Here is a 27430-nt window from a genome sequence, read left to right on the forward strand (position 1 = left end):
GAAAGGAGGAAAGAAAGAAAGGAAAACAAAGGGGGTTGGACTTGATGTGTAGGTTGGAGGTAGAATGTCCCTGAGTTCGGTCTCCAGTACCAACCCCCTGAAAATAAACCTAAAAAAAAAAAAGACATTTGTTTACATATGAAAGCCTGAACAAGAAAAGCAGCCTGTCTACTTCTTGGCCCAGCTGGGAATGTGTGTGTGTGTGTGTGTGTGTGTGTGTGTGTGTGTGTGTCCAATTGTTCATCCTAATTCCCCCACCCTCTGATAAGCATGAGAACTCCAGGGAGTTGGGGGTTACACATAAATTTTAGAAAGTGGGCGAATCCATGATCCACAGAGTAGGTAAGGAAGAGTCCCAAGAACCTTACTTCTCTCACTGGTGAGATGTGGGTGATGATCTCCCGCCACCATGGGGTTTGCAAAAGGAAGGGTCATAAGAGTCACTATTATACACTAAAGACTATCGGGGAAGCCATCTACGTACTAATGAATAGAGCCTATTGTTCAGCCCAGTTTGCAGAAGAAGGAAGTTGAGACCCAGCAAGGTTCAGGGACTTTGCTCAAGATTTGGCAAATTGGCATTGGACCTGTAATCCCAGCACTTGGGAGGCTGAGACCAGAGGATCATGGTTTGTGGACAGCTTCAGCTACCTAGCGAGGCCTTCCATAACTTAGACCCTGTTTCAAAATAAAGAATAAACGGGGCCGGGATGTAGCTTAGTGGCAAAGTGCCTGCTTTGCAGGTGTTGCGCTCTGGGTTTGATCCCTGGTTCTAAAAAAAAAAAAAAAAAAAAAAAAAGAATAAAAAGAATAAAAAATAGAGCAGGGTGTAGCTTGGAGGTCGAATGCCCCTGGGTTCCATCCCCAGACCTGCCAAAAAAAAAAAAAAAAAAAAAAAAAAAAGAGCAAGTAGTGAGACTCTCATCAACCTAGTGACACTCTATTTCAAAATGAAAATAAATATGACTGGGGTGAACTTGGAGGTAGAATTCCCCTGAGTTCAATTTGCATTACAAAAAAACAGAAAGGAAGAAAGAAAGAAAGAAAGGAAGGAAGAAAATAAAAGAAAAGGAAACAAAAAAATGGACAAAATGGATAGGAAGCCTCTGCCCACCTTGCTTCTCACACTCTAGGATTCTTGGCTCTGTGGCCCACACACAGTCAGCCCACAGTAAGTGGGCACGCTGCTGCCGCCGCTGCTGCTGCTGCTGCTACTGTTGATGATGATGAGAAGCTGGAATCTGGGATTTCAAGATAGTTTTGCCCAGGGAGGCGGGAGGAAGTGAGACAGGGCAGGTGGGGGCCAAGCATGCGTGCGTGTCAGGCAGGGCAAGGAGGGTCTCTCCTCCACAGAGGGTTAAAGCAGCCAGCCTCCTTCCGGCTGAGCGGAAATCAGATTCTGAGAGCGGAGCGGGCTCCAGAGGGATGTTTTCCTTCTCCATTTGTCTGCTGTGGCTGGTCCATAAAATCTTCCGGAACTCTGAGCTGGACTGAGGAATTCCTGCTGATCAGGGATATGGAGCACACAAGGTGGGGCCGGTGGGGGTGGGGTGGGCATCTAATTTAACCTCGTATCAGAGCAGAGACCTTCATCCCTCATCTTTAAGGCCTGAGGCCTCCTGGAATTCCTGGGGTGGGCAAATGGGGGCAGGTGCAAGGAAGAAATGATACCCCCCTGGGCCTTTTCCAAAGTGAGCTTGGGGGGAGGAGTGAGAGGAGATGGGGAGGGGTCCGGCTCTGGCAGGTCCCTGGCCTGTGATTCCAGTTCCCACCTCTTCCTGGGTGACACCCGGCAAGTCTCGCCCGTTTCTGCACCTGTGGTACTTAGAGTGGGGTGAACACCACGTGAAATTTCTCCACCACAGCCAGTGTGTTTCTTTCTTTTCTTTTCTCCCCTGTGGTACTGAAGAGTGAACCCAGGGGCGCTCTATCTCTGAGTCATACATTCAAGCCTATTTTATTTTTTTTAAATTTTGAAACAGGGTCTCACTAAGTTGTTGAGGGCCTTGCAAAGTCTCTGAGTCTGGCTTCAAACCTTCCTGTAACAGCCTCCAAAGTACTAGGATTACAGGTGTATACCACCACACCTGGCTTGCATGCATTCCTTGCTGGGAAGGCAGTGTAATCATTATCACTTTGTTTTTACACTTTTATTGGTTCAATGTAATTATGCATCATAGCGAGATTCAAGTAATACCAACATATATACTTACATCACTTGGTGAATTTCCCTCCCTCTCCACACATGCTGGTGAGTTGGTAATGATATCTTCGTAACCTTATTTGAGTGGCTTCTTTTCTTAATCCTAGGCGTTCTCCCCTATATTATAGGTGAGTAAACTGAGCCTCAGTGGGTGGAGTGTCCCGCCCCATGTCACCATGATAAGGGGCAGAACGGGACCCCAGCTCTGACAGTGGGTGCAGAACCCACCTCACAGCCTTGTCCTGTCCTTGTCCTGGGATGTCCTCATTGTTTAAGACTCAGCTCATGTGTTACCTCCTCCAGGAAGGCTACCCCAACTAGCCAGGGCGGGCTGGGGCACCTCTCTGGCCGTCCACACCTGGGAAGTTAACGTGTTTAGTCTCTGGGCTCTGACCCCCAGGAGAGGGGGACAGTGTTAGTTCTGAATCTGCCCTTTGCCTCTTGCACCAGCCAGCACAAGCAAACTTCAACATGCCTAGAAAATTCTAAGTGCTTGTGGTCGCTCTAGAATATGGATCCATTCAGGAGGGGTCTGTGGCTTCTCCCTTGAGTGTGGGTGGCTTTGACCTATAGAAAGAAGCAGAAGTGATTGTACATGACTCCTGAAGATGTTGGAGCCTCGTGCAGAGGCCTCAGCCTCTAGTTGTTGACTCACACCCAGTATTCTAGTTTGGATCTGGAGCGGCTCCCAAGGTTCATGTGTTGAAGGTCTAACCCCCACCCCAGTGCAGTATCCCAGAGGCAGGTCGCGAGGGCTTTGACCTCATCCCTACACTGACCCTCTGATGGACTACTGAGGTGGTGGGAACTGCAGAAAGTAGGGCCTACATGGGGGAAGAGCTAGCTGGGGACTATCTCTCCCCAGATCCTCGCCCTCGCTTCCTGGCGGCCATGAGCAGAGCAGCTCTCCTGCGCCCCGCCCTCCCACTGCGAGGTCTTGACTCAGTGCGGTCCTCACAGCAGGGGACCACAACCTGAGACCATGAGCCGAAACAAAGCCTTTCCTCCTCTCAGTTGTTTTTTCTCAGGTATTGGTCACAAAGATGAAAAGCTGATTGACAGGCTTACCCTTCTGGTCCTCCCAGCTGAGGTCCAAGACACTGCAGAGCCCAGACAAGCCATTCCAGCACGCCTGGCCCCAGCTCGGGAGCAGAGCCAAGAGGCGCTGCGTGAGGTCCCTGTGTTCGGGACATGAGCTATAGTGATGGGAACAGCGCCGCCATGCTGCGACGGCGCCTTTATCTCCTGTCAGTTCTCATGGGCCCCTGGTGCCTCCGTTTCCCCTCTGCAGCATAGCATGACACGGAAGCCCCAGATTTCTACTAAGGCCCAGATTGTATGATGTCCCTCTGCACAAAGCCCTCACTTGGCTCAGAGCTCACTTGCAGCAACAGCCAAATCTTGGCAAAATTTGTAACTAGCCATTTCCTCCCTGTGCTTCTCTGTGCTGTCTCCTGCCCTTTCTCCTCGGTGACTCTCACCAGTCACACTGGCCGACTTGCAGACACCCTGCCCCTGCCCCAGGGCCCTTGCACTTGCTGTGGTTGGTACTCCACTGCCTGGAGCTTTGTGTCAGATGTCATTTCTTTGTTCCCTCATCTTTCAGGTCCCTGCCAAGATGTCACTTTCTTGGTGAGGCTTTCCCTGTCCACCCTGTTTAACACCATGGCCTTCTCTCCTCAGGACCCCTATCACTGCATAAAATGCTACACACCTTACTTATTTGGTATACTATTTTCTGTCTCTTCTCTGCCCCACCTCCTCCACCACAGAACAGCAGCACCACAGCAGGAATCACTGTCCATCCTCCAATGTACCCCAGGACCCAACACAGCCTGGCACCTGTGCAGGAGCCTGGCAGAGGCTGCTGCCCTTTCCTGGGCCAAGGAAAGGGCAGAAGTGGCCAGGACAGATCAAGCCAGTGTGGCTGGGGCTGGAGGACGTTCCATGGGGGTCCATGCTGCCCTTCTGGGAGCCCCCAGGACAGGAGAGGCAGGACGAAGCTTGGAAGATGCAAACCCGGGCCTCTCCAGGGCCTCCTTCCTGGTCCTGTGTGCCTCCAGTCTGGCCAGTAAACAGGATCTCTGGGCGACTGCCTGAGAGCCCTGCCCAAAGCTGCAGCTGCCTCGACCTGCTCCTTCCTGCACTATAAATCGGGTCCCTGCAAGCTGCAACATCCTGGACTTGTGGGGAGAGGCTAGGCAGATGGATTTACGGCAGGAAGCTGCCGTGGCTTTGAACAGGGCCCCGTGCAGGGCCATCGTCAGCACTGTGGGATGGCGGAGTGGGGACCGCAAAGTGCGGCTGTGAAGTTGAATGCAGTAAAGCATGGCCGATCTTCAAAAATGAGATGCTTGGCGGACCTGTGGGGGTTTTTCTTTTCTTTTTTAAAATTTTGGTGGTAGTAAGGATTGAACCCAGGGGTACTTCAGTACTGAGCTATATCCCCAATCCTTTTTCTTTTTATTTTGAGAGAGAGGTTCGTTAAGTTTCCCAGTCTGGCTTCGAACTTATGATCCTTGTGCCTCAGACCCCTGGGTTTCTGGGATTACAGGTCCACACTACCATGCCCAGCCCGAGGGCCTGTTAATGGGTAGAGGCCCAGGAGGCAGATCGCAGCTGCCTCTAAACTCTGCTACCTCACCTGAAAGTGAGGCTAATGTGAGTCACCGCCTCCCAGAGCTGCGGAGGCATTTAACATGTAGGGAGGTAGCCGGGCATGTTGGTGCACACCTGCACCCCAGCACTTGGGAGGCTGAGACAGGAGGACTGCAGGGTTAAGGCCAGCTCCAGCAACTCAGAGAGATTCTCAGCAACTTAAAGAGACTCTGTTTCAAATTAAAAAATAAAAATAAAATGGCTCAAGGTGTGGCTCAAAGGTAGAATGCCCTTACCTGGGTCCAAATTCTAATACTCCCCCCAGAAGGAAAGAAAGAAAGAAAGAAGGAAGGAAGGAAAGAAAGAAAGAAGAAAGATGCTGAGATAATTTGTATACCCAGTGGTAGAGCAAGAGATGTTAATTATTATTAACTGTAATTATTACAATGATGATAGAGAATCAGATATTTGTGAGAAGCTAAGGAACCTAAGTTCACCCCAGAAGGGACGGTGAGCTCATCCCTGCGCCTTCTGTGTAGCTCTCAGTCTGACTGTAGAGAGCCGCCCATGGAGAAGGGGACGCCCCACCTGCGCCCAGCAAGGCCACGCCTGCGAGTCCATTATCACCTCAAAATGTGCCACCGGAGTCAGTATTTAGCCTTCTGGGGGAGGCTGTGTGTAGGGGCTCAAATGTGGAAAGACAGACGTATTACTTAATCATTCTAGGCTTCCATGTCCTCATCTGAAAGAGGAGAATAATGAAAACAGTCCCCTCTCGCAGTAGTGACAGCTGAAAGAGCCAGACACGCTCGGAGCCCGGCCCTGAGCAAGCGGTGGGGCAGGGGCAGCGTCTTCCCCTTGCCCTGGGGAAACCGAGGCTAACCAGGAAAAAGAGCTGGGTCAAGTCATCCCTTGTGGCATTTATTGGCTCTGAGTTGGGATTAGTTTCATCCCACTATTAGAATCCCCGGCCAGCGAACTTATTGTTTGTGAGATATCTCTTTTATTTCCTTGTGACTTTGCTATTTCCATGACAATAACTTGAGAAAATAGGCAAGAGAAAAACAACACTGAGAAAATGTCAACCATGAATTTTTTCCAGAGTGAGGAAAACACTTGATCTTGGTATTAAAAGGTCTTGGGTCCCAGTATAAGATGCACCACAAGAGGTAGCAGGGAGTCCTTGAAGATTCTTGAGCAGGGGGAAACGTGAACTTTGAGGATGAGAATCTGACAGTGTGAAGCTACTGAGACTCAGGCGTTGCTGATGGGGTGCAGTGCCGGGGTCTCCGTGAAGGGTGAGTGAATTTCATAAATATTCAAGATATTTTTGTAGAGTCCCGAATGAATGCCAGTTGGTGTTCAAGTATGAGAGTTTGCAGCAAACAAATCCGACCCAGTCCCTCTGCCCTGCATTTGAGATCTGGAGAGGAGACCATCGATGGCTTTGCAGTACAACTCGGCACAGTGCATTTTGGGGAAAGGGATGAGACAGGAAGTCAGAGCAGGTTAAGGAGAAGGAGGGCATGAGTGGGAGGGGGTCTTGCGACAGGGGAAGGGTGAGCATTTCAGGACAACAGACATTCATCACACAGCAAGAGCAATGTCTGCTGACTATGTGACCTGACGTATCTGCTTCTGGGACTTTGTCCTACGTTCACACTTGCCCAGGTGGGAGCCAAGGTCAAGTGCGGACAGGGATGTGGATGGTGCTGGGGTGTGGACCGGAGCTACGGTGTCCATCTGGAGAGCAATCTGTCAGATTAAGTATTCACTCACACTGGAGTGTTGGAAAGCTGGCCACCAGTTCATTGATGAACCCCCATTGGGAGACGGGTCTGTGTGCCTGTGATCTGAAGCTGGCCTGGCACTGCTGTATCCAACGTCCGACAGAGATGTTGCTGAGCCAGATGTGGTACACACCTGTACTTGGGAGGCTGAGACAGAAAGCTCACAGGTGTGAGGCCAACGCCAGCAACTTAATGAGGCTTTCAGCAACTTAGTGAGATCCTGTGTTTTTTTTTTTTAAAGGGCTGGAGGTGCAATTCAAAGATAGAATGCTCCTGAGTTTAATCTCCAGTACCATGAAACAAGACAGAAAGGAAGAAATGATGCTGAGCATTTCCAGACCCAGACTTTCTGAAGCTGGTGTCTTTTTCCTCCTCTTTTTTGGACTGATCACTTGAGGAGAGCCAGTTGCTATTGAAACCGGGCCAGCCACCCCAAGATTGCTGATTGCAAGGAAGTCCTGCTGGTGTTGGGAGGCCCAGAGAGGGGGTGAGTAGTCCTGCTCCTTGAGGGGCAAAAAGGCCATGCTGGAAGGAAGCCCCTAGCACCACCTCTCTGTTGGTGCGAGGGCTCCGAGACGAGCCATCCTGCTCAGCCCTTCCTGAATTCCTCACGAAATCATGAGAAAAGTGATGTGTTTGTTCTAAACTGCTAAGTTGAGGCTATTGTGGTGCAAACGAAAACCACACGACATGCGTTCCACTTTATAACCCACTTTTTCCACACCCAGCTATGTGTCCAGAAATACATGCAATGGAGGCCCTAGGAGGAGGGGACTTACATGGTGGGAGGGAGCTGGAGGCTATCCAGGTACCCACTCCTCGGTGGCAGAGAGGGACGTATGGCGGGTGCACTCCCAGGAGTCCTCATCAGCAATCGGAAGCCATAGGCCACATTGCATGCAGACGGATGTTAAACAGGGAATGCTCATCCAGACAAAAATAAATGAAAATGCAAACACCGGCTGGGGAGGTAGTTCAGGGACAGAGCACTCAACTAGCAGATACGAGGCCCCGGCTTCCATCTGCAGCACTACAAGATAAATACATGAAGAAATGTCGAAAGCGCAAACTCAGAAAGCAACAATACACAATGTATTGTGTTTCACAAGAAGACTTATGCACCAAAGAACACACATATACGCCACCAGAATGGGTCTGTGGTGACTCAGACGACGGCAGGGGAATGGGATGGAAGGGGATTGCCCTGGGCCCTCTACACTTCAGCTACTGCCAATCGTGCATCAGAAATACTTGGAAAAAAATTTGCTTCTGCACTGAACACGTACAGACTTTCTTGATCATTATTTCTTAAACCATATAACAACTATTTACATAATATTTACAGTGCGCTAACTATTATAAGTCATCTAGAGATGAATTAAGGCATAGGGAGGGCTGGGGCCTGGCTCAGTGGTAGAATGCTTCCCATGTGTAGGGCCCTGGGTTCAATCCCTAATACCACAAAAAATACAAACAAATTCTAGAAAGCACATGGGAGGATGTGTGTAGGTTACACAAAGGACTTGAGTAAGTCTGAAGACTTGGGGCACAGTGCCTGATGCAGGCACAGCAAAGAGGTAGGGTCGCTGCCGCCCGGTGCCTGAGAGGATGCGTGGTTAGTGACCAAGAGAAGTGGCAACGCAGACCCTGGGGGGCGTGTGGTGCGTGCGTGGGGGCGGTGTTGAAAAGGAGCTGGCATTTACCTGCCATTTTCCCCTAACGGTGATTATTCACTGAGGGTTTGGGGCAGAGGAGAGACACAATCAGATTTTATTTTCTTTTTTTTCTATGCTGGGGACTGAACCTAGAGAATTGCACGCGCTCTACCACTGGGCCAGACTCAGCCAACCTCTTACCTCTTAGTGAAGAGAACTGGGGCCAGGGCTGGAAGCCAAGAGCCCAGTAAAGTGGTGCTGCTAAAATCCTGGCAGGATCGGGGCGGGCTTGGACAGCTGGTCGGGTCTGTCTTGCCGGGTGACCCTACACTGCTTGCTATTTACCGCTGGAGGCTTGGGCTGGAGGAAGGGGAGGAAGCTGGCACGGCCTGGGTGACTTTGGGCAAGTTACTTGACCGCTCTGTGCTCAGCGTCCTCATGTACACCAAGGAGAAACAGTCACGCCTCCGCGGGGTGGACGTGACATTGGATTGTGCGTGCCGGGCACTCGGCCTGCTCCTCCTGCCCATTAACTGTTAGCTAAGGAGATGCCGGATTATATTTGGCTTTTAATTTTGCAACAATTTCAGAAACACAGAGAGGTAACAAGGACTGCCCAAAGAAATATGCCCTTCACCCAGATTCCTAGACATTAACATTTTATTGCACTCACCGAATCATTCTCTCTCTGCATACATTTTTGTCTAAACTAATGTAAATTGCAGACATTATACCTCTTTGTCTCTCTGTTAATTTGTGTATATATTTTTTTCTTTTTCATGGTACCAGGGGTGGAACCCAGAGGCTTTCTACCTCCGGGCTATACTCCCAGACCTATATATTTTTTTAATTTTATTTGGAAACAGGGTCTCACTAAGTTGCTGAGAGCCTCACTAAGTAGCTGAGGCTGGCTTCGAACCTGTGCAATCCTCCTGTCTCAGTCTCCCAAGTATGGGGATTATAAGTGTGTGCCACCACGCCCGGCTTATTTGTGTATATTTTCTAAAAGCAATAATTTTCCTTTATGAAATCACAGATCGCCGGGCGTGGTGGCGCACGCTTGTAATCCCCATGCTTGGGAGGCAGAGACAGGAGGATCGCGCAGGTTGGAAGCCAGCCGCGCTGGCGTAAGAGACCCTGTTTCAAAAATATAAAATAGGTTTGGGAGTGTAGCCCGGAGGTAGAAGGGCTTCCAGGAACCCCAGTACCACAAAAAAAAAAAAAAAAGAAATCACAGATCAAATACCAAAATCAGGACATTAATATTGATATAATACTACCATTCATCCTATCAACTTACACTATGCCAACTGTTCCGCCAATGTCACTTATAGCAGAAAATAAGAAACTGTATTTATCTGAAACAGGATACAGGTGCATTTAGGTGTGTGTGTGTGTGTGTGTGTGTGTGTGTGTGTGTGTGTGTGTATGTTGCCCGGAATCAAACCCTGGGCACTGAGTCATACTCCTCCCCTATTTTTATTTTTTATTCTTTTTTTTTTTTTTTTGCAGGTCTAGGGGTGGAACTCAGGAGAATTTGACCGTCAAGCTATACCCCTGCCCTATTTTTTATTCTTTATTTTGAAACAGGGTCTAGCTGAATTGCGGAGGGCCTCACTAAGTAGCCGAGGCTGCCCTTGAACCTGTCTCAGCCTCCTGAATGCTGGGATTACAAGCATGTACCACCACGCCCAGCTTTTATTTTTTATTTGAGACAAGGTTTCACCAAATTGCCCAGGCTGGCCTGAAACTCGAGATCCTCTTGCCTCAGCCTTTTGAGTATATGCACCGCCATGCCCGGCTGCATTTAGCCACTGTGTGTGTGTGGGGGGGGGGTACTGGGGCAACCCAGGAGCATTCTACCTCTGAGCCACACCTCCAGCCCTTTAATTAACTAATTAATTTTATTTATTTATTTATTTATTTATTTATTTATTTATTTATTTATTTATTTATTTTTGGTGGTACTGGGGTTCCTGGAAACCCTTCCACCTCCGGGCTACACTCCCAGACTTACTTTTATACTTTTTTATTTGGAAACAGGGTCTCTTAAGCCAGCGTGGCTGGCTTTGAGCGATCCTCCTGTCTCTGTCTCCTAAGCGGGGGGATTACAAGCGTGCGCTACCATGCCTGGCAATTAATTTTATTTTGAAACAGGGTCTTGCTAAATTGCTGAGGCTGGCCTCGAACCTGCGATCTTCTTGTCTCAATCTCCTGGATTACAGCTAGTGCCACTGTGCCTGGCTTGCAGGACATTCTACCTTCAAGCTACATCTCCAGACCTATTTTATTTTTTATTTTGAAATAGTGTCTATTAAGTTGTGGAGGGCCTCCTGATAAATTGCTGAGGCTGGATTTGAACCTGTGATCCTCCTGTCTCAACCTCCCAAATACCGGCATTACAGGTGTGTGACAACATGCATGGTTTATGTAAACACCTGGTTTCTCATCATACAGCCCACCCATATACCTCCTAGCAGAACAACATATTGCTTGTTAGATGTCATTATCATTCAGTGAAGGAAACAGAGCAGGGAGCAATATTCTGCCAGCCAAAGCTAGCAGGGAGTCGGAGAGGTTCCTGCCCCCTCCCCAGCCCTTCCTTATTTTCACTTTATTTGTCCTTCTAGAAATTTCTATGCATAGATAAGCTAAAATATACATGCACCTCTCTGAGTACACAGAAAGTAGCTAAATACACGCAGTAAGCCAATCATGGTGATGTGTACCTGTAATACTAATACTCGGGAGGCTGAGTCAGGAGGACGGCAGGTTTGAGGACAGCCTCAGCAATGTAGAGAGACCATGTTTCAAAATAAAAAAGTAAAAAGGGCTGGGGGTGTAGCTCATCATTAGAATGCCCCTGGGTTCAATTCCTAATAACACACTAATAATAATAATATTAATAATAATAATAAATATACACAGTATTCTGCATCTTGCTTTATTTCACTAAACAGCTTGGAGACTATTTTATATTTCTACCTAATAGAAATCTACGCTAATTTTAGACACTTAGGTCCATCTGAAATGGAATCCCAAGCTAGTACAGTATCTTCATACTCAAAAATAGTGAGGCCGGGCACAGCGTGCATGCCTATAATCCTAGTACTAAGGAGGATTACAGGTTCAAGGCCAGCCTTAGCAATTTAGCAAGGGCCCTCAACAATTTAGTGAGACACTGTTTCCAAATAAAACATAAAATAGAGCTGGAGTGTAGAATGCCCCTGGGTTCAACTTCTAGTGCAAAATAAAAGTGAAGCTGAGCCCTAGAGTGGGGAAGAGACAGGTCCCCAGGGTCAGAGGCAAAACAGACCAGAGAGCAGCCTGGAATCTGCACGAGGAGAAATCAGGTCTTACTGCTGGCGAACCTGCCCTGCTGGGGCCTTCCCAACTAATGCCAGTTCCAGCTCCTGCCCCTGTCCTCGCCGGCTTCTCCCTGCTGCCCCACCCGCCTGGGTCCCCTTCCTCTTGGCTCTACTTAGGGCCTCTGTTCCAGCTCCCTGCTGGGCCAGGCTTGGGAGCCCCATTGATCCTCTGACAGCCCAAGACAGATTGGTGGGGAGTGTGTATTCAGGTGCAGCCTGAGCACATGGAGGCCAGATGAGAATGGGGGGCTCGGCCGCTGGGGTGGGGTGGGGGGACCAGTACAGCATCCTACACACCTGCCTCCTCTGCCCTCCCCCTCCAGCTCCGCCTTCTGGGGGCCTCTGGGGCCTCTGTTCCTCCTGCCTCCTCTCCAGGCCTGGCAGGGCTTACCCACACCCCTGCTCTCTCCTCGGGGCCTGGAGTGCTGAAGAGAGGCTTGGGGCACGAGTGAGCCTTGCTCGGCCAGATCCTCTGAGAGGTGGAGGGAGCCCGCCTCCTTGGTGTCAGTCCAGCGAGGCCAGGCCAGGCATGCTCCCCGCCATGCTGGCTCTCAGACCCTGCTGTATGTTTCCTGTCTGGTCATGGAAGCCCTGGCCAAGGTGTTCCCTCAGCTCCACCTGTCAGAAATTCTTCTCTCTCCTGGGTGGATTCCCCAGGGACAGCTTGGGCCCCGGAATACGGAATACGGAGCTCTGCCTGGATGCCCAGGACACTCTGAAAGGCCTTTAAGATGCTACATATGGTCGGGCGTAGTGGTGCACGCTTGTAATCCCCGCGCTTGGAAGGTGGAGACAGGAGGATTGCGCAGGTTTGAAGCCAGCAGTGCTGGCTTAGGAGACCCTGTTTCCAAATAAAAATATAAAATAGGTCTGGGAGTGTAGCCCGGAGGTAGAAGGGTTTCCAGGAACCCCAGCACCACCAAAAAAAAAAAAAAAAAAAAAAAAAAGAAGATGGTACATGTGTCTCCAATGGGGACCCAGCATGATGCCATGGCCCAGAGGGGAGACTGAGGCAGCACCCAGCCTGGAGAGCGAGCTGTGGAGGACCAGAGGTCTGGGGGGAGATGTGAGCAGAGGGGGCAGGCTTCTGAGAAGCAGACAGGACTTGGGGAGTGGGCTCCAGAGGTGGGTGGGAGGAAGCTGGAGGGGTGAGAGGATGGGGCTCCGAGGGGGCACTGTAGAGTCAGGAGCAGGAAGAGGGACGGCCCATTTGGGGAGGGGGATGGCCCCCCACAGCTCAGGGAGGGGAGGGGCTGTCTGTGGAGGCAGGGTGGCTTCCGAACAAAGGGGGTGTGGAGGGGCAGGCTGGCCCACTCCTTTCCAGCTGACAGACCTTGAGCTAATTGCTGCTAATGAACAGCTGGACCCTGCTTCCCGGGATCCTCGTCAGGAGCACTTTGGATGGCCGCGGGTGCCAGCCTGCGAGGGTGGCTCCTGAGGAGGCTGCGGTGACTGACGTCGCCAGCTTCCTGTGGTTTTGCCTTCCCTGCAGAGTGGAAGATGACTGCAGGGCCGCTTTGACCAGAGCAGGACACTGGTATAGGCTTCGGGTGTAGGCCAGGGCCTGGGGTGAGGCTGCTGGGGAGGGTGGAGTGTGCCCTCACACAACTGAGGACCTTAGGCCTCCGATGGGTAGCAAGCTGCTACCCTCACTGAATCCTCTCCACCCAGCCCAGGGGTGGCTAGTTCTGAGCCCATTTCTCAGGTTAGGGGACTGAGCAGCCACGCAGCCAGGAACCGGCAGAGCCAGGATGTGAGCCAGGTCCTCCAGCCGGTCCTGTTCCCTCCCAAGGCAACAGGGCTAAGGGGCACAGAGCTAGGCTTCCCTGGACGGCTCTCAAGTCCCTCTGTCCCCCGCGGCCCCTCGTTGCGGGGGTGCAAGGAAGTTTGGTGCCCCTGGCGGGGTTGGGAGGTGAGATTTAAGTATAAATAAATAAACAGGGAGCAGATGGTAAGGGGTGCGAGGGGCAGGCCAGGGCCTCCCACTTCTCCCTGAGAAAACATAGACCGTCGGAGCAAATGGACTCCAGACCCAGGGCTGGAGCCTGCCCCAGGCTGCTCACCTGCCTGCTGCCCTTGGGAAAATGGTGGGCTGGGACCCCGAGTCTGCAGTTTGTCCATCCTTACTTCTCTCTCTTACTGTGTAGCCTTGAACAAGTCACTTTACCTCTCTGTGCTCCATTTCCCATCTGTCAGATGAGTGGAAGGAGAATGAACTGCCAAGTTTCTGTTCAGCGGCCCCTTCTCTGGGAAGCCTTCCTGGGTTGCTCCAGGTAGACTCTGTTACAGCAACAACTTTTTCTCGAGGAGAATATGGGTATTTGTGTCTTTCAAGTCATGGCAATTCATCCTTGGGTGCGTGGTGTGCCTGGCCATCATCAAGGATGACAGTGTCTGGCACATAATTCTTCCTTGTAGCTCCAGCCCTGAGTGGGTACTAAATGCTTGCCATCCAGACAAATGCATGAACGGGCAGAAGGAGAGCCGCCATACTTCTGAGTGTGGAAGCGGCGTCCCTGGGAGACTGGGGTGGGAGCTGGAGCAAAGATGGTGTGGGTGAACAGGAGCAAATTGTTAAATCACAATAAAATCTCCCAGTCAAGCAGGAAGTCTTTACGAGCCTGGCAGGAGCTTCAATAATGCCAGGAGCCTTTCCAGCTCTTCTCTGTCTGTCTCTTAAGCTAGAGAGCCCTGGTCTCCAGCTCAGAGCTTCTGCAGACAGTGTTATCCGCTAGAATTTGGTGCAGGCACATATCATGTTTGTTTTTTTCATTTTGGTCAGTTACTTTTAAATTTGTGAGAAGAACTCTGATTATTCACATATGTTTGGATATTGCAGTGGGAGCCAGAAGAAGTCTCATCACTCCAAAGACGTGTTCGCCACCCTTGTATGTATGATCCCTCTGACATCCACTGGGCCTCTCTCCCCTCACTGGAGGGACTGAACCCAGGGGCGCTCCACTACGACTGAGCTACATTTCCGGTCCTTTTTATTTTTTACTTTGAGACAGTCTAGCCAAGTTGCCCATGCTGGCCTTGACCCTGCCATCCTCCTGCCTCGGCCTTTGGAGTACTGGGGTTCTAGGCGTGAGCCACCGCACCTGGCTTTTTCCCACAGGTCAGATCCTGTCCTGACAGGCAGACCACTGCGCCTTCACCAGTGTTTCCTGTGTCATTCTTTCTCCTCCCCTGCTTCTACCAGATATTGCATTTCATATGTTGAGCATAGTTTGGGTTTGTGTCCTGATGGTCTTTCTGAGTGGCTTTAAGAAGACAGGTGACTGTCTGTTTTATGCTCCGATGTCCTCAGTGCTCGGAACTGTCCCTGGAGCCAGAAGGTGTCCATGCCCAGGGAGGTGCGTGAAGGGCGAGGAAGTCGCCTGAGGCCTGTCCAGTCTCTCCAGGGCCACCAGCCCCCTCTCTGGCATGGCTTTCCTGTCTGCCTACCCCTTGCCCCCAACCTCAGGGCCAGAATTGCACAGCCAAGTTAGTCCAGGAGGGCACAGGGTTCAGCAGCCGGCAGCCTTCCTCCTGTCCGCCCTCCGTCCCTGAGCCGGAGGGGCCACGCCCTGCACCTGCTTCCAGCTCCCCTGTACCCATCAGCCCTTGTGGACTTCCTGTGCTTAGCCTTACTTTACAGGCAAGGAAACTGAGGCACGGAGAGGTGAATTTGGCTCCAGAGAGCTTGGAGCCTCAGTCCCTTCCTCTATAAAATATGGACAAAAACTCTCCCTTTGTAACCCCGGGTGTGGTGTCACACACGTGTAATCCCACTACTTGGGAGGCTGAGACAAGAGGATCGCAGATTCAAGGGCAACCTCTGTAAGTAGGGAGACTCTCATCAACCTAGTAAAACCTTGTTTCAGATTAAAAATAAAATAAGGCTGATATTTTAGCTTGTTCAATCTCCAGTACCACAAGCAAAAAACAAAAAAATGCCGGCACGTGCTAGGTATTCAATAAATGGCTGCTATTATTGTTCTGAGCGTTGCACTTACCAAGGCCTCGGGGATGGGAAGGTGCACAAACAATTCAGACCCAGGTCTGTTGATCTAAAGTGGCCCTCTAGAAGCCGGGCTGAGACAGGAGGATCGCACAGGTTCAAAGCCAGCCTCGGCTACATAGTGAGGCTCTCAGAAACTTAGTGAGACTGTTTCCAAATAAATTATAAAAATATGGCTGGGTGCAGCTCAGAGGTAGAAAGCCCCTGGGTTCCACTCCCACAGTACTGCCAGAAGAAAAAAAATAAAGTGGCCCTCTAAGCCAGGCATAGTGGTACACCCTGTAATCCCAATACTTGGGAGGCTGAGATAGAATTGAAGGTTTGAGGCCAGCTGCAGCAATTTAGGAAGGCTCTCAGAATATATATAATTTTTTTTTTTTTTTTTGCAGGTCTGGAAATGGAACCCAGGGGCATTCGACCTCTGAGCCACCCTGCCCTATTCGACCTCTGAGCCACCCTGCCCTATTTTTTATTCTCATTGAGTTGCAGAGGGCCTCACTAAGTAGCTGAGGCTGTCTGCGAACCTTGATCCTCTGGCTTCAGCCTCTCAATGCTGGGATTACAAGTGTGCGCCACCACGCCCAATTTCTCAGATCTTATTTCTAAACAAAAAATAAAAAAGGACTTGGGGCTGGGTGTGGTGGCTCATGACTGTAACCCCAGTACTTGGGAGGCTGAGATAGGAGGATCACAGGTTCAAGATCAGCAACTTAGGCTCTCAGCAACCTAGCGAGATCCTGTTTCAATATAAAAAAATAAAATAGGACTTGGGTGTAGCTTAAGGTAAAATGCCCCGGGTTCAATCCTCAGTACTGGGGGAGAATAAAGTGGTAGTCTAACAGTCGCAGAATAATGGCTGGGTGTCAGTGACAGCCCATAACCAGCACCAGCGCATCGCCGCGGCGTCCCCGCGCTGCTGGAGGCTCAGAGCCGGGCGAGGTGCCCGGGCGCAGCGCCCGCCTGGTGCCCTGGGCGCGACCCAACAGGCAGCGGCCGCGCTGCCCCGGGGGCGCCCCATCCGCCCCCCGGGCCGCCGAGCGCTGCTGGGGCCTGGAAGACATTACACGGCTGTCGGCCGGGGGGCGTCGCGCGGAGTTCCGGAGGGGTCCGGGCGGCCCCGCCACAAAGCGCGCTTTGTTCTGCGCGCCCCCCGGGAGCTGGAACCAATGGATTGGCGGCAGCTGAGGTCATCCGTCGGGCTGCGCCGCGGGTCAGCCCGGGAGGGGCCGCCGGCCAGGTGCGGGGTCCGCGCCGCGCCTCCGCGAGCCGAGGATCCTGCTCGCGGGCCAGGCCGGAAGGATGCTGCGGGTGCCGGGCCGCCCAGGCGGGCGGTGGGCGCGGGGAGGGGCGAGGAAGAAAGTCCTGCTGTGATAAGGCCCTCACGTCTGCCCGGGGGAGGGCCGGGGCAGGGCCCGGGTGACCCGCGACTCGCAGTGCGAGGGGCGCGGGGCGGGAGCTCTGCCTGGGGCCCTTCCCGCCCAGGACCCGCGAGCTTCCCGGCTTTGACCCTGGGTGCCCGGCGGGGCGGCCTTCTCCATCGCCGGCAGGTCTGGCAGGTCCAGGGCCCTGTCCTGTTGGGGCCGGTCCCTGGGGCCCTCTGGCTTAGCTAGGTAGGGCAGGGCTGGCGCCACCTAGAAAGGTGGTTCTTTTCCTTTTCTTCTTTTCTTTCTTTCTCCTCTCTCCTCCTCCTCCTCCTCCTCCTCCTCCTCCTCCTCCTCCTCCTCCTCCTCCTCCTCTTCTTCTTCTTCTTCTTCTTCTTCTTCTTCTTCTCTCTCTCTCTCTCTCTCTCTCTCTCTCTCTCTCTCTCTCTCTCTCTCTCTCTCTCTGATCCTGGGGTTCCTGGAAGCCCTTCTACCTCCTGGCTACACTCCCAGACCTATTTTATATTTTTATTTGGAAACAGGGTCTCTTAAGCCAGCAAGGCTGGCTTTGAACCTGCGCGATCCTCCTGTCTCCTCCTCCCAAGTGAGGGGATTACAGTGTGTGCCACCACGCCCGCTAGAAAGGTGTTTTTTTCTGACTGGAGGTAGATCAGGGTGTGAACACTTTTCTAGAATCCTTAAAAACCAGAGCCTTCTCGGTGTGCCTCCTGTCCCCTCTGTGAGACAGTAAGTATTTGAAACAGGGTTCCCTGGAAGACCATCAAGGGCTCACAGCTTTCTTTGGTTTTCGGCCATGTTCACGACCCCAGAAAAGGTTAAGAAGCACTGGGTGGAGCCCAGGGGAAGAGCAGAAACTCCAGATGTCTGCTGGGGCAGCACTAGTAACAGCTACTTGAAGTCAGAACCGTGCATGTGTCGGCCAGGTGGTTCCACACCCAGGTGTGCTTTCCAGCGGGTAGAGTGGTGGGGGGGATCTCTCTCACAGTGGCAAAGAGCTGGGGTAGAACCTCTGTCCACAAACAAGACAATGTCCAATACACCGTTACACTCATGCCCTGAATGCCATGGAGCAATGACAAAGAACGGCTAGCTGGATGTTGGTACACACCTGTAATCCCTGTACCTGGGAAGCTGAGACGGGGGCGTCACAGGTTCAAGACCAGCCTTGGCAATTTACTGAGACTCTCAGCAACCTAGCAAGAACTTGTTTCAAAGCAAACAAATTAAAGAAAAATAAAAGGGCTGGAGGTGTAGCTTGGAATTTCTTCATCCAACAGTGGTTTATTGCGTGCTTACTATGCATGAGGGGCCGTCCTTAGCACTGGGCCCGTGGTGATAAGCAAGACAGATCAATACTGCCCCGGTGACTCACATGCTAGAATGCAAGGCAGACCGATCGCTACAGAGTGTAATAAACGCTACGAAGAAAATAAAACGGGATGGGACAGGGTGATGGGGGCGGCCCCTCTGGGGAAGTAACCTTTGGGCAGAGACCAAAATGTGGGAGCCCTAGGAGACGAGAAGAGCCACCGGCAGGGCAGGAGCAGGGAGGAGCAAGCCCTGCAAGGCCACCGCAAAGGAAGAGCTCTCCACTCAAATGCAGGCAGGTGGGGGCCAGGATGGGCATATGCGAAAGTCATGAGGGCAATTGTCAAAAAGGGCAAAGGGACAACCAGGATTAGGACTCCTGGTGGGTTTCAGGGAGCCGCTAATGTTTTCATTTTGAAAAATTTAAATATTCAGCATTTTATTTATTTTTGGTGCTGGGGATTGAATTCGGGGCATTCTACCTCTGAGCTACACTCCCAGCCCCATGGAAACAGGATCTTGCTAAATTCTGAGGCTGGCCTGGCACCTGTGACCCTCCTGTCTCAGTGATTACCTGAGTACTGTGATTACCTACAGGCGTGCACCACCACGCCCAGCCCCTCAACATTTTAATATCTTAGTGTTTAATTTTTTTTTTTTTTTTGGTGGTACTAGGGGTGGAACCCAGAGGCTTTCTACCTCCAGGCTATACTCCCAGACCTTTTTTATATTTTATTTGGAAACAGGGTCTCGCTAAGTTGCCGAAAGCCTCACTAAGTAGTTGAGGCTGGCTTCGAACCTGTGTGATCCTCCTGTCTCAGCCTCCCAAGCGCGGGGATTACAAGCGTGCGCCACCACACCTGGCTAATCTTTTTTTTTTTTTTTTTTTTCAGTACTAGGGATAGAAACCAGGGGCATTCTACCTCCGAGCTAAACTCCCAGCCCTATTTTTTTTTCTTATTATTTTTTGAAATGGTCTCACTGACTTGCAAAGGGCCTCACTAAATAGCTGAGGCTGTCCGTGAACTGCAATCCTCTGGTCTCTGCCTCCCGAATGCTGGGATTACAAGTGTACGCCACCACGCCCGGCTGTTTAATCTTAATGCAGGTGAATATACTACCTATAACTATAAACATTAGCTGGGCATGGTGGGACACACCTGTAAACTAGTACCTGACAGGCTGAAACAGGAAGATTGCAGGTCTGTAGGCCAGCCTCAGCAATTTAGCAAGGCCCTACACAATTTAGCAAGACCCTGTTTAAAAAAAGTAGCTGGGCGTGGTGACATACCCTTGTAATCCCAGCGCTTGGGAGGCTGAGACAGGAGGATCGCACAGGTTCGAAGCCAGCCTCAGCTACTTAGTGAGGCTCTCAGTAACTTAATGAGACCCTGTTTCCAAATAAAATATAATATAGGCCTGGGAGTATAGCCCGCAGGTAGAAAACCTCTGGGTTCCACCCCCAGTACTACCAAAAAAAAAAAAAAAAAAAAAAAAAGTAAAAAAAATAGGGCTGGGGGTGTAGCTCAGAGATAGAATGCCTCTGGTTTCAATCCTCAGCACCACAAAACAAACAAAATTTAAAAAACGAATTCTACCATGCTGAAGAGCTTGGTTTCAGAGCAGTAAGGGTCTCAGAGTTCCTACACACAGTCTTTCACGGGCTCCTGGCCGCAGGAGTTTGTTGGGGAGAGGACATGCAGGATCGTGGGAGCTTCGAAGAGGTGCTTGGCCAGGCTTGGAGGGGCCCAGCAGTTTCCTGAAGGGGCTTCCTTTTGGAGGAGCCTAGCATGCCCAGTGCACACTGAGGCCATGATGTGTGCAAAGCCAGAGAGCAAGAGCAGAAGATATAAGCAGAAGCTTAAACTCCACACTCCAGCCTGGTCTCCTCGGGACCTCGGCCCCTCCCTGGGCCAGGCCCTTCCACTCAGCTCTTGCTACTCCCCTTCCGCGCTGGCCAGAGGCCAGAGGCCCAGCCTTCGCTGGAGTAAGAAAGCAGCACCACCTGCTGGCTTAAGAGGGAAGCGCAGCTCCCAGGTCCCATTAACAGCCACTGGCTCCTCTTCCATCCTCCAGCCCAAGTTTACTCCACCAGCCCAGACTTCTCAGCAGGGACAGCCCTTGGAGGAGGGGCTGACCACCCGCTTATACTAGCCCAGTGGGTGCAGGAGGTTTCACTCAGGCAACAGTGGCACTTTGCAATAGCAGCTTACGAACCATGTCCTATTTCCCTGACTGTTGCTACAAACTTAGGGGCCGACTTGATGGCTGGGAAAAACCCTCCAGAAAAGGGAGATACTTGCCCAGTGTCACCTGGCAAGGGCATACACAAGCTGGTTCTGGGTCACAAGATCTCCGAGGCCCAGCCCCAGGGTCTTGCCTCTCCATTTGGGGGTGGGGTGCGTGCATGTGGGGTGTCACTATATTTCAAAGTAACTGATGCAGGCTAGATAGTCTTTCTCAGCTCATGGTTCCTGCTCAGCAGCATCAGCAGCACCTGGGAACTGGTTAGAAATGCACATTCTCAGGTCTGGCCCAGCCCTGCTGGATCAGCAACTGGGGCTCAGCACCCAGCCTGGCAGCCCGAGCCACTGGTCTACAGCAATTACACACCTCTTATTATTAAATAAACTTGTATTTTGGAATGACTTTATTTATTGTGGTACTAGGGATTGAACCCCTGGGGCATTCTACCTCCAAGCTACACCCCAAGCCCTATTTTTCTCCTTCCTTCCTCCCTTCCTTCCTTCCTTCTGAGGATGGAACCCAGGGGCATTCAACCTGTGTGCTACACCTCCTGCCCTGCTTTTTATTCTTTATTTTGAAACAGGGTCTCACTAAGTTGCAGAAGGCCTCACTAAGAAGCTGAGGCTGTCCACTAACCGTGATCCTCCAGTCTCAGCCTCCCGAATGCTGGGATTACAAGCGTGCACCACCACGCCCGGCTTTCTTCTTTATTTTTGAAACATTAGGACTTCACTAAGTAGCTGAGCTGGTAGTTAACCTGCGATCCTCCTGTCTAGGCCTCCTTAGTACTGGGATTACAAGTGTGGGGCACCACACCCGGCTTGAAAGGTGTGGTTAGATTTGCAGAAAAGGTAAAGAGACAGAACAAAGGGCTCACCCAGCCCACCCAACAGCGGCACAAGTCAGCACTTACGTAACCACAGAGAACTAACACCAGTATGTCATTAACACCCAGACCTTCTCAGACTTCCAGCTGTCCCGGTAAGTGTGGTCACTGGAGATGCCTGTTGGAGAGGACCCAGCTCCTCCCCTCCTCCCCTCGCTGCTCCTCCCCAGACCCTGAGGGCCAGTACAGTGTCTTAATGACTTAGACTGGCGAGGCCGTGCGTGTGCGTGTGTGTAAGATATGCCTGCCTAGACTTCTTTGTGATGAACAATGGTCAGGAGTCCTTTGCAGTTCTCCCATCGAGAGGTATAATCTTGAATCTCTGCCTTGTGATTTGCTTTGACCAAGAGACCTGAGCAGAAGTGACACTATCCCAGTCCCTAGCCTTGAGTCCCAGAAGTCTCATCAATTTCACTCTCCTGGAACCCTGAGGCCATCATGTGAATGAGCCTGAACTAGACAGCCAGAGAGGCCAGGGGGGGAACCACGCCACCCCAGCAATAGGCTCTCACCAGACAAGCAAGAGGGCTGCCTCAGGGCACCCAGTGCCAGCTGACTATGCCCCATGAACAACCCCAGGTGAGACCAGCAGAACCACCCAGAGAACCCAGCCCTAATCACCAGCCCACAGAAGTATGAGGAAATAACTAACTAGCTTTGGATTCCTAAGTGGGGAGCTGGTCCCTGCACAGCGCAGGCTGGCCTGTGCATAGCTCCTCCTCTCTGTTGGTGATGGATCAGATGACTCAGAGGCGGAGTGTCAGTCCCAGGAGAGGGGATGTGACTGGGGTACTCCACTGTGACAACTGTTCCCTGCTGTCTTTGCAGCCAGGGGTGGCAGTGGTCACTGGCTCTGGCTCAGAGGAAATATGCAGGGAGAGAGCAGGCCCCCGGGTTCCGAGGGAGGTTTCACTTTGTACAGAAGGTGAAGGTCCAGCTGGCGTGGCCCTTCCCCTTCCCTCCTCCTCCCTTCCTTGAACACAGACGTGATTCCTGGAGATAGCTTGTGGCCGCGCAGTAGGAAGCAGTGAGGACAGGGCGAAGGGCCGGAGATGGAAGCCCTGACTTTGCTGAGCTACTGGAGCAATGCCACTGCAGCCACTTGTCTCCAGAATTTACTGTGTGGACGCACACCCACTCTAAGCCACCATAACCTCGGCTTCCCTTTACTTGCAGCTGAACATATCCACATAACAGGATCAAGAAGACAAAGACACAAAAGGCCCTCGTCTGGGGAATTTACAGCCAGTGGCATTGGCTCTCCAAATCCATCTCTTTTCTCATTTCATTCTCTCAACCATCCTTCAAGGACAAGGATCCCATTTTCACGGAGAGGGAACCGGGGCCTCTGCACTGTTCTGCATGAGGCGGCGCCAGCCAAGCGCCCCCTCGTTGCCAGAATGCGCCCTGCTGCGCCTTCTGCATGCCAGCCCGCGGGGGCCAGGTGTGTCTTCTGGGCTCTCGGGAAGCTGCTATTGCAGGTCAGGTGTGGATGCGCCCAGATACAACCTTAGGTCCGAGAGGGTGGACTGGACGAGCTTGGCTGGGATGGTTTCTCGCTGCAGCTGCTGGTAGGCGGCGTAACGGTGGCAGCCCCCAAAGGAGTAGAAGTAGTCACCACCCTGGGCCCCTTTGATCCAGAGGACATCGATGGGGGGCACGCTGTCCGGGTCCTCCTGGAGAGAAGAGGGCAAAGGGCAAGTGAGCACAGCAGACTCTGGCAGCGCGCTCCCGTGGCACGAAACCTGCTGAGCAAGGAGCGCACCGTCCACCCGGCAGCTCCGGGGGCTGCCGGCGGCAAGCGTGGCCTCCAGGGGAGTGGGCAGTTGAGGGGTGAGACACCTGTCCACACACCCACCCTCTCTCCTCGTCTGAGACTCTGGGACGAGGTGCAGCCCCTGCCGTCATGGGGCCTCAGCTCAGGGGCAGAGGGGACGCAGCAGTGTATACTGGCGAGGTAAGTTCCATGAAGACAGTGAGACAGGTGACATGGCCGGGGCCCACCGGGCCTCTCTGAGGTGGTAAGGAAGCGAGATTCACGGGGAAACTAGCAAGGGGTTTATGAGCACGACTGACTGTGGTTTTTAAATTTTTTATTCTTTTTAGTACTGGGGATTGAATCAAGGGGCATCCTACCTCTAAGCTATAGCCCCAGTCCAATTTAATAATAATAATAATTATTATTTTTTTCATGGTACTGGGGTTCCTGGAAGCCCTTCTACCTCTGGGCTACACTCCCAGACCTATTTTTACATTTTTTATTTGGAAACAGGGTCTCCTAGGCCAGCGCGCACGGCTGACTTCGAACCTGCACAATCCTCCTGTCTCTGCCTCCCAAGCGCGGGGATTACAAGCGTGCGCCACCACGCCCAGCAGCCTTACTTTTTTTTTATTCTTTATTTTGAAACAGGGTCTCACTGAGTTGCAAGAGCCTCACTAAGTAGCTGAGTCTGGCTGCGAACTGCGATCCTCCTGTCTCTGCTTCTCAAATGCTGGGATTACAAGCAAGCGCCGCCACGCCCGGCTAATTATTATTTTTTTAATTTTGAAATAGAGTTTCGGGGCTGGGGTTGTAGCTCAGTGGTAGAACATTTGCCTTGCATGCATGAGGCCCTGGGTTCAACCCTAAGCAGCACACACACAAAAAAAGAAATAGAGTTTCAAAAAGTTGATGGAGAGCCTTGCTAAGTTGCTGATGCTGGCATTGAACCTCAATCCTCCTGCCTTAGCCTCCCAAGCACTGAATTACAGGCCTGTGCCGCCACACCGATGACTGCTGAGTTTAAACTCAGCTCTGCTACTTGCCAGCTGTGTGACCTTGGGCAATGACCTCTGTGTGCCTCAGTTGCCCCACCTGTCAAATGGGATGAAAATATCATAGTTACTGAACTGGGCCTGGCACATGGAAAGCGCTGTATAATGTGTGCTGTGCGTCACCAGGGCAAACAGCATCGCTGGTGGAGGGAACAGCCAAAGCAAAGCCCCTCAGGTGAGAAGAGCTGTGTGGAGTGAGAGGGAGGGGCCGGTGTAGAGGAGGTCAAAGGTCAGCAGCAGCCAGCGGAGGAGGCTTGCTTTCAAGAGCCAGACCCCTGTGCCAGGGCTGAGGCAGCAACCAGGATGACAATGCCCTGTGGAGCTCCCGACAGACAATGCAATACACACAAATAACTGTATCATGTAATTTCTGGGGGTGTAGCTCAGAGGCAGAAATGTCCCTGGGATTAATCCTCAGTACCACTTAAAAAAAAAAAAAAAGATGGAGCCGGGTGTGGTGGCGCACACTTGTAATCCCACGCTTGGGAGGCTGAGACAGAAGGATCACACGGGTTCGAAGCCAGCCTCAGCTACTTAGTGAGGCTCTCAGCAACTTAGTGAGACCCTGTTTCCAAATAAATTATAAAATGGGTCTGGGAGTATAGCCCGGAGGTAGAAAGCCTCTGGGTTCCACCCCCAGTACCACCAAAAAAAAAAAAAAAAAAAATTGTCCACATCTTAACCCTTAAAGCTTGTGGAGCTGTCACCCTACACAGTAATTTCTGGTGGATTTAAGTGTGAGGTACCTCAGGCTAAGGTGTCCTCGAGGCCAGGGCTCTGTTAGCAAGTGGTCAGGGGTCAGAGAGGGAGCAAGGCCCTATGGCTGTCTGGGGAGATCTCCAGGCCGTGGGAATAACAGTGCAAATTCTAGCCTCGTAGACACTGTGGCTGGCTATCCAGGCGATACAAGGCGGGGGTACCACGAGCTCATGTTCCAAGGGTCTGGGAGGAGGAGATGGGAAGCCACGTAGGCCTAACCTGACACATTTTCCTGGGTGCCAGCTCCCCTTCCTGCTAGGACCTCTCCAGCTCTCCAGCTTTTTTTTTTTTTTTTTTTTGCGGTGCTGGGGATTGAACCCAGGGCCTTACACATGCTACACAAGCACTATACCACTAAGCTATACCACCAATCCTTTTCTTTTAATTTTAATTTAATTTATTATTATTATTTTTTGGTGGTACTGGGGTTCCTGGAAACCCTTCTCCGGGCTACACTCCCAGACCTATTTTTTTATATTTTTATTTGGAAACAGGCTCTCTCAAGCCAGCGCGGCTGGCTTAGAACCTGCGCAATCTTCCTCTCATCGCCTTCCAAGCGTGGGGATTACAAGTGTGCGCCACGACGCCCGGCCTTTTTTAAATTTTATTTTGAGACAAGGTCTGGCAACTTGCAATCCTTTGGCCTCAGCCTCCCAAGCTCTGGGACCACAGGTCTGGCTGGCTCTCCAGCATTCTTGAGCACCCTCCCTCTTTGAGGTGTCCTCTCCTATTTCTCCTCCACACGCTGCCCTCCCAGCGGATCCAACACGCCAGTCCCACTGCCTCTAGCTTCCCTCTGGTTAGGGGCCTTGTGGCCCAGCGCTAAGGCCAGGCTGCCAGCTGTGAATTTCCACCCTACCACCTTTTTTTTGGTGGTACTGGGGTTCCTGGAAGCCCTTCTACCTCCCGGCTACACTCCCAGACCTATTTTTAAAAAATATTTTTATTTGGAAACAGGGTCTCTTAAGCCAGCGGCTAGCTTTGAACCTGCGCAATCCTCCTGTCTCCGCCTCCCAAGCGCGGGGTTCACACGCGTGTGCCACCACGCCCGGCCCACCATACCACCTTCTAAGAGCCTAACCCTGGAGAGGCTGCTGGAATCTTCCTGTGCCTCAGTTTCCAGGGTCTGTTCTGCATCTACCTCGCGAGGCTGGCACAAGGAGCTTGGGGACTTAGCTTCTGGGCCACTGCAAGGCGCTGTCTCTAAGGGTTACCGATCTTTATTTTAACGATCCAGCCCCATGCCCTCATGGATCCAGGCAGGAAACAGGGCCCAGCCAACGTGCTCAAGGTCACCGGGCGGGCGAGGAGCCCGGAGCCAGGCCGGCCTGGCGGACCGGCAGCCCGACCCCCCTCTCGGGTCCCGCGCCCCCGCCCCGGGCCTCACCCGGATCGCGTCCACGAGGCTCTGCACCTTGGCCGGGTCCAGCACCGATGGCAGCGGCCGGATGAGCACGCGCAGCGGCACGTCGTGCACCGCGGCGATGCAGCCCGAGTGGATGCTGCCGCCCGGCGCCGCGCCGCTCGGCCCGGGCCCCCCGGGCGCCCCCCGGCCCGCCCCGCCCGCGCGCAGCCCCATGGCGGCCGCCGTCGCCTGCAGCCGGGCCGTACCACCGCGGCCGGCGGGGACGCAGCGCCTCCCGGGGTGGGAGCGCCGGCCGCTGAGTCAGGGTGACTGTGCGTGACTCAGGCCCGGGGCGGAGGGCGGAGGCCGGCCTGCGGAGCCGGGGAGTGCGAAGCCCGCGCGCCCGCGAGCCCGAGGCCATGGTGGCCGCCGCCCACGGGGAAGGGGCGCGGACCGCAGGGCTGCTGGGAACACTTTGCTTGTGGATTAACTCGCTTACATCTCAAAGCAAGCCGGATGGGGTGCGCACTTCTGTAAATCCCCGTATGTGGGAGGCTGAGACAGGAGCATCGCAGGCTAGAGGATGGCCTCAGCAACTTAATGAGACCCTGTTTCAAGATAGGAGTCAAATAGGGCTGGGGTGTAGGTCGGAGGCAGAACGCCCCTGGGTTCAATCTCCAGTGCCCCCCACCCCCAGTCTGGGACTGTAGCTCAGAGACAGAACGCCCCTGGGTTCAAACAACAAAACAAACAAACAGGACTGGGGGTGTAGCCCTGAGGTAGAATGTTCCCGGGTTCAATCCACAGCATCACAAATAAACAAATACATGCATACCTACATACATAAAATAAACTTCAAAACAGCCCTGCCAGGTAGGGATGATTCTTATTCCCATTTTACAGACAAGGAAACTGAGGCACAGAAGTTTAGGTGATGTGCTCAAGGTTATGGAATTGAGAGGCTGAACCCGGGCTCAAATCCAGCCAGTCTGGCTGGAGAGCAGCTCGCGGTCCCATGGGGCTCCCTGATCCAAGAGCGGTCTAAGCCGCAGGAAGTTCCGCCCTGCCGCCC

The 27430-nt window shown here is 52.4% G+C and overlaps 1 protein-coding gene across 1 annotated transcript; it reads right to left on the reverse strand.

Moving 5' to 3' along the window:
• Positions 1 to 22912: 22912 nt before the first annotated feature.
• Positions 22913 to 26592, reverse strand: SRXN1 (sulfiredoxin 1; the record flags this gene model as incomplete). The annotated part of the gene is made up of 2 exons (XM_080716776.1): positions 22913 to 23116; positions 26401 to 26592. The coding sequence occupies 2 exons, from the start codon at positions 26590 to 26592 to the stop codon at positions 22913 to 22915; spliced, it is 396 nt and encodes a 131-aa protein (XP_080572902.1).
• Between the last annotated feature and the right edge of the window lie 838 nt (positions 26593 to 27430).

This window comes from Muscardinus avellanarius (assembly GCF_963383645.1).
Source record: "Muscardinus avellanarius genome assembly, chromosome: 19".
Classification (NCBI taxonomy): domain Eukaryota; kingdom Metazoa; phylum Chordata; class Mammalia; order Rodentia; family Gliridae; genus Muscardinus; species Muscardinus avellanarius.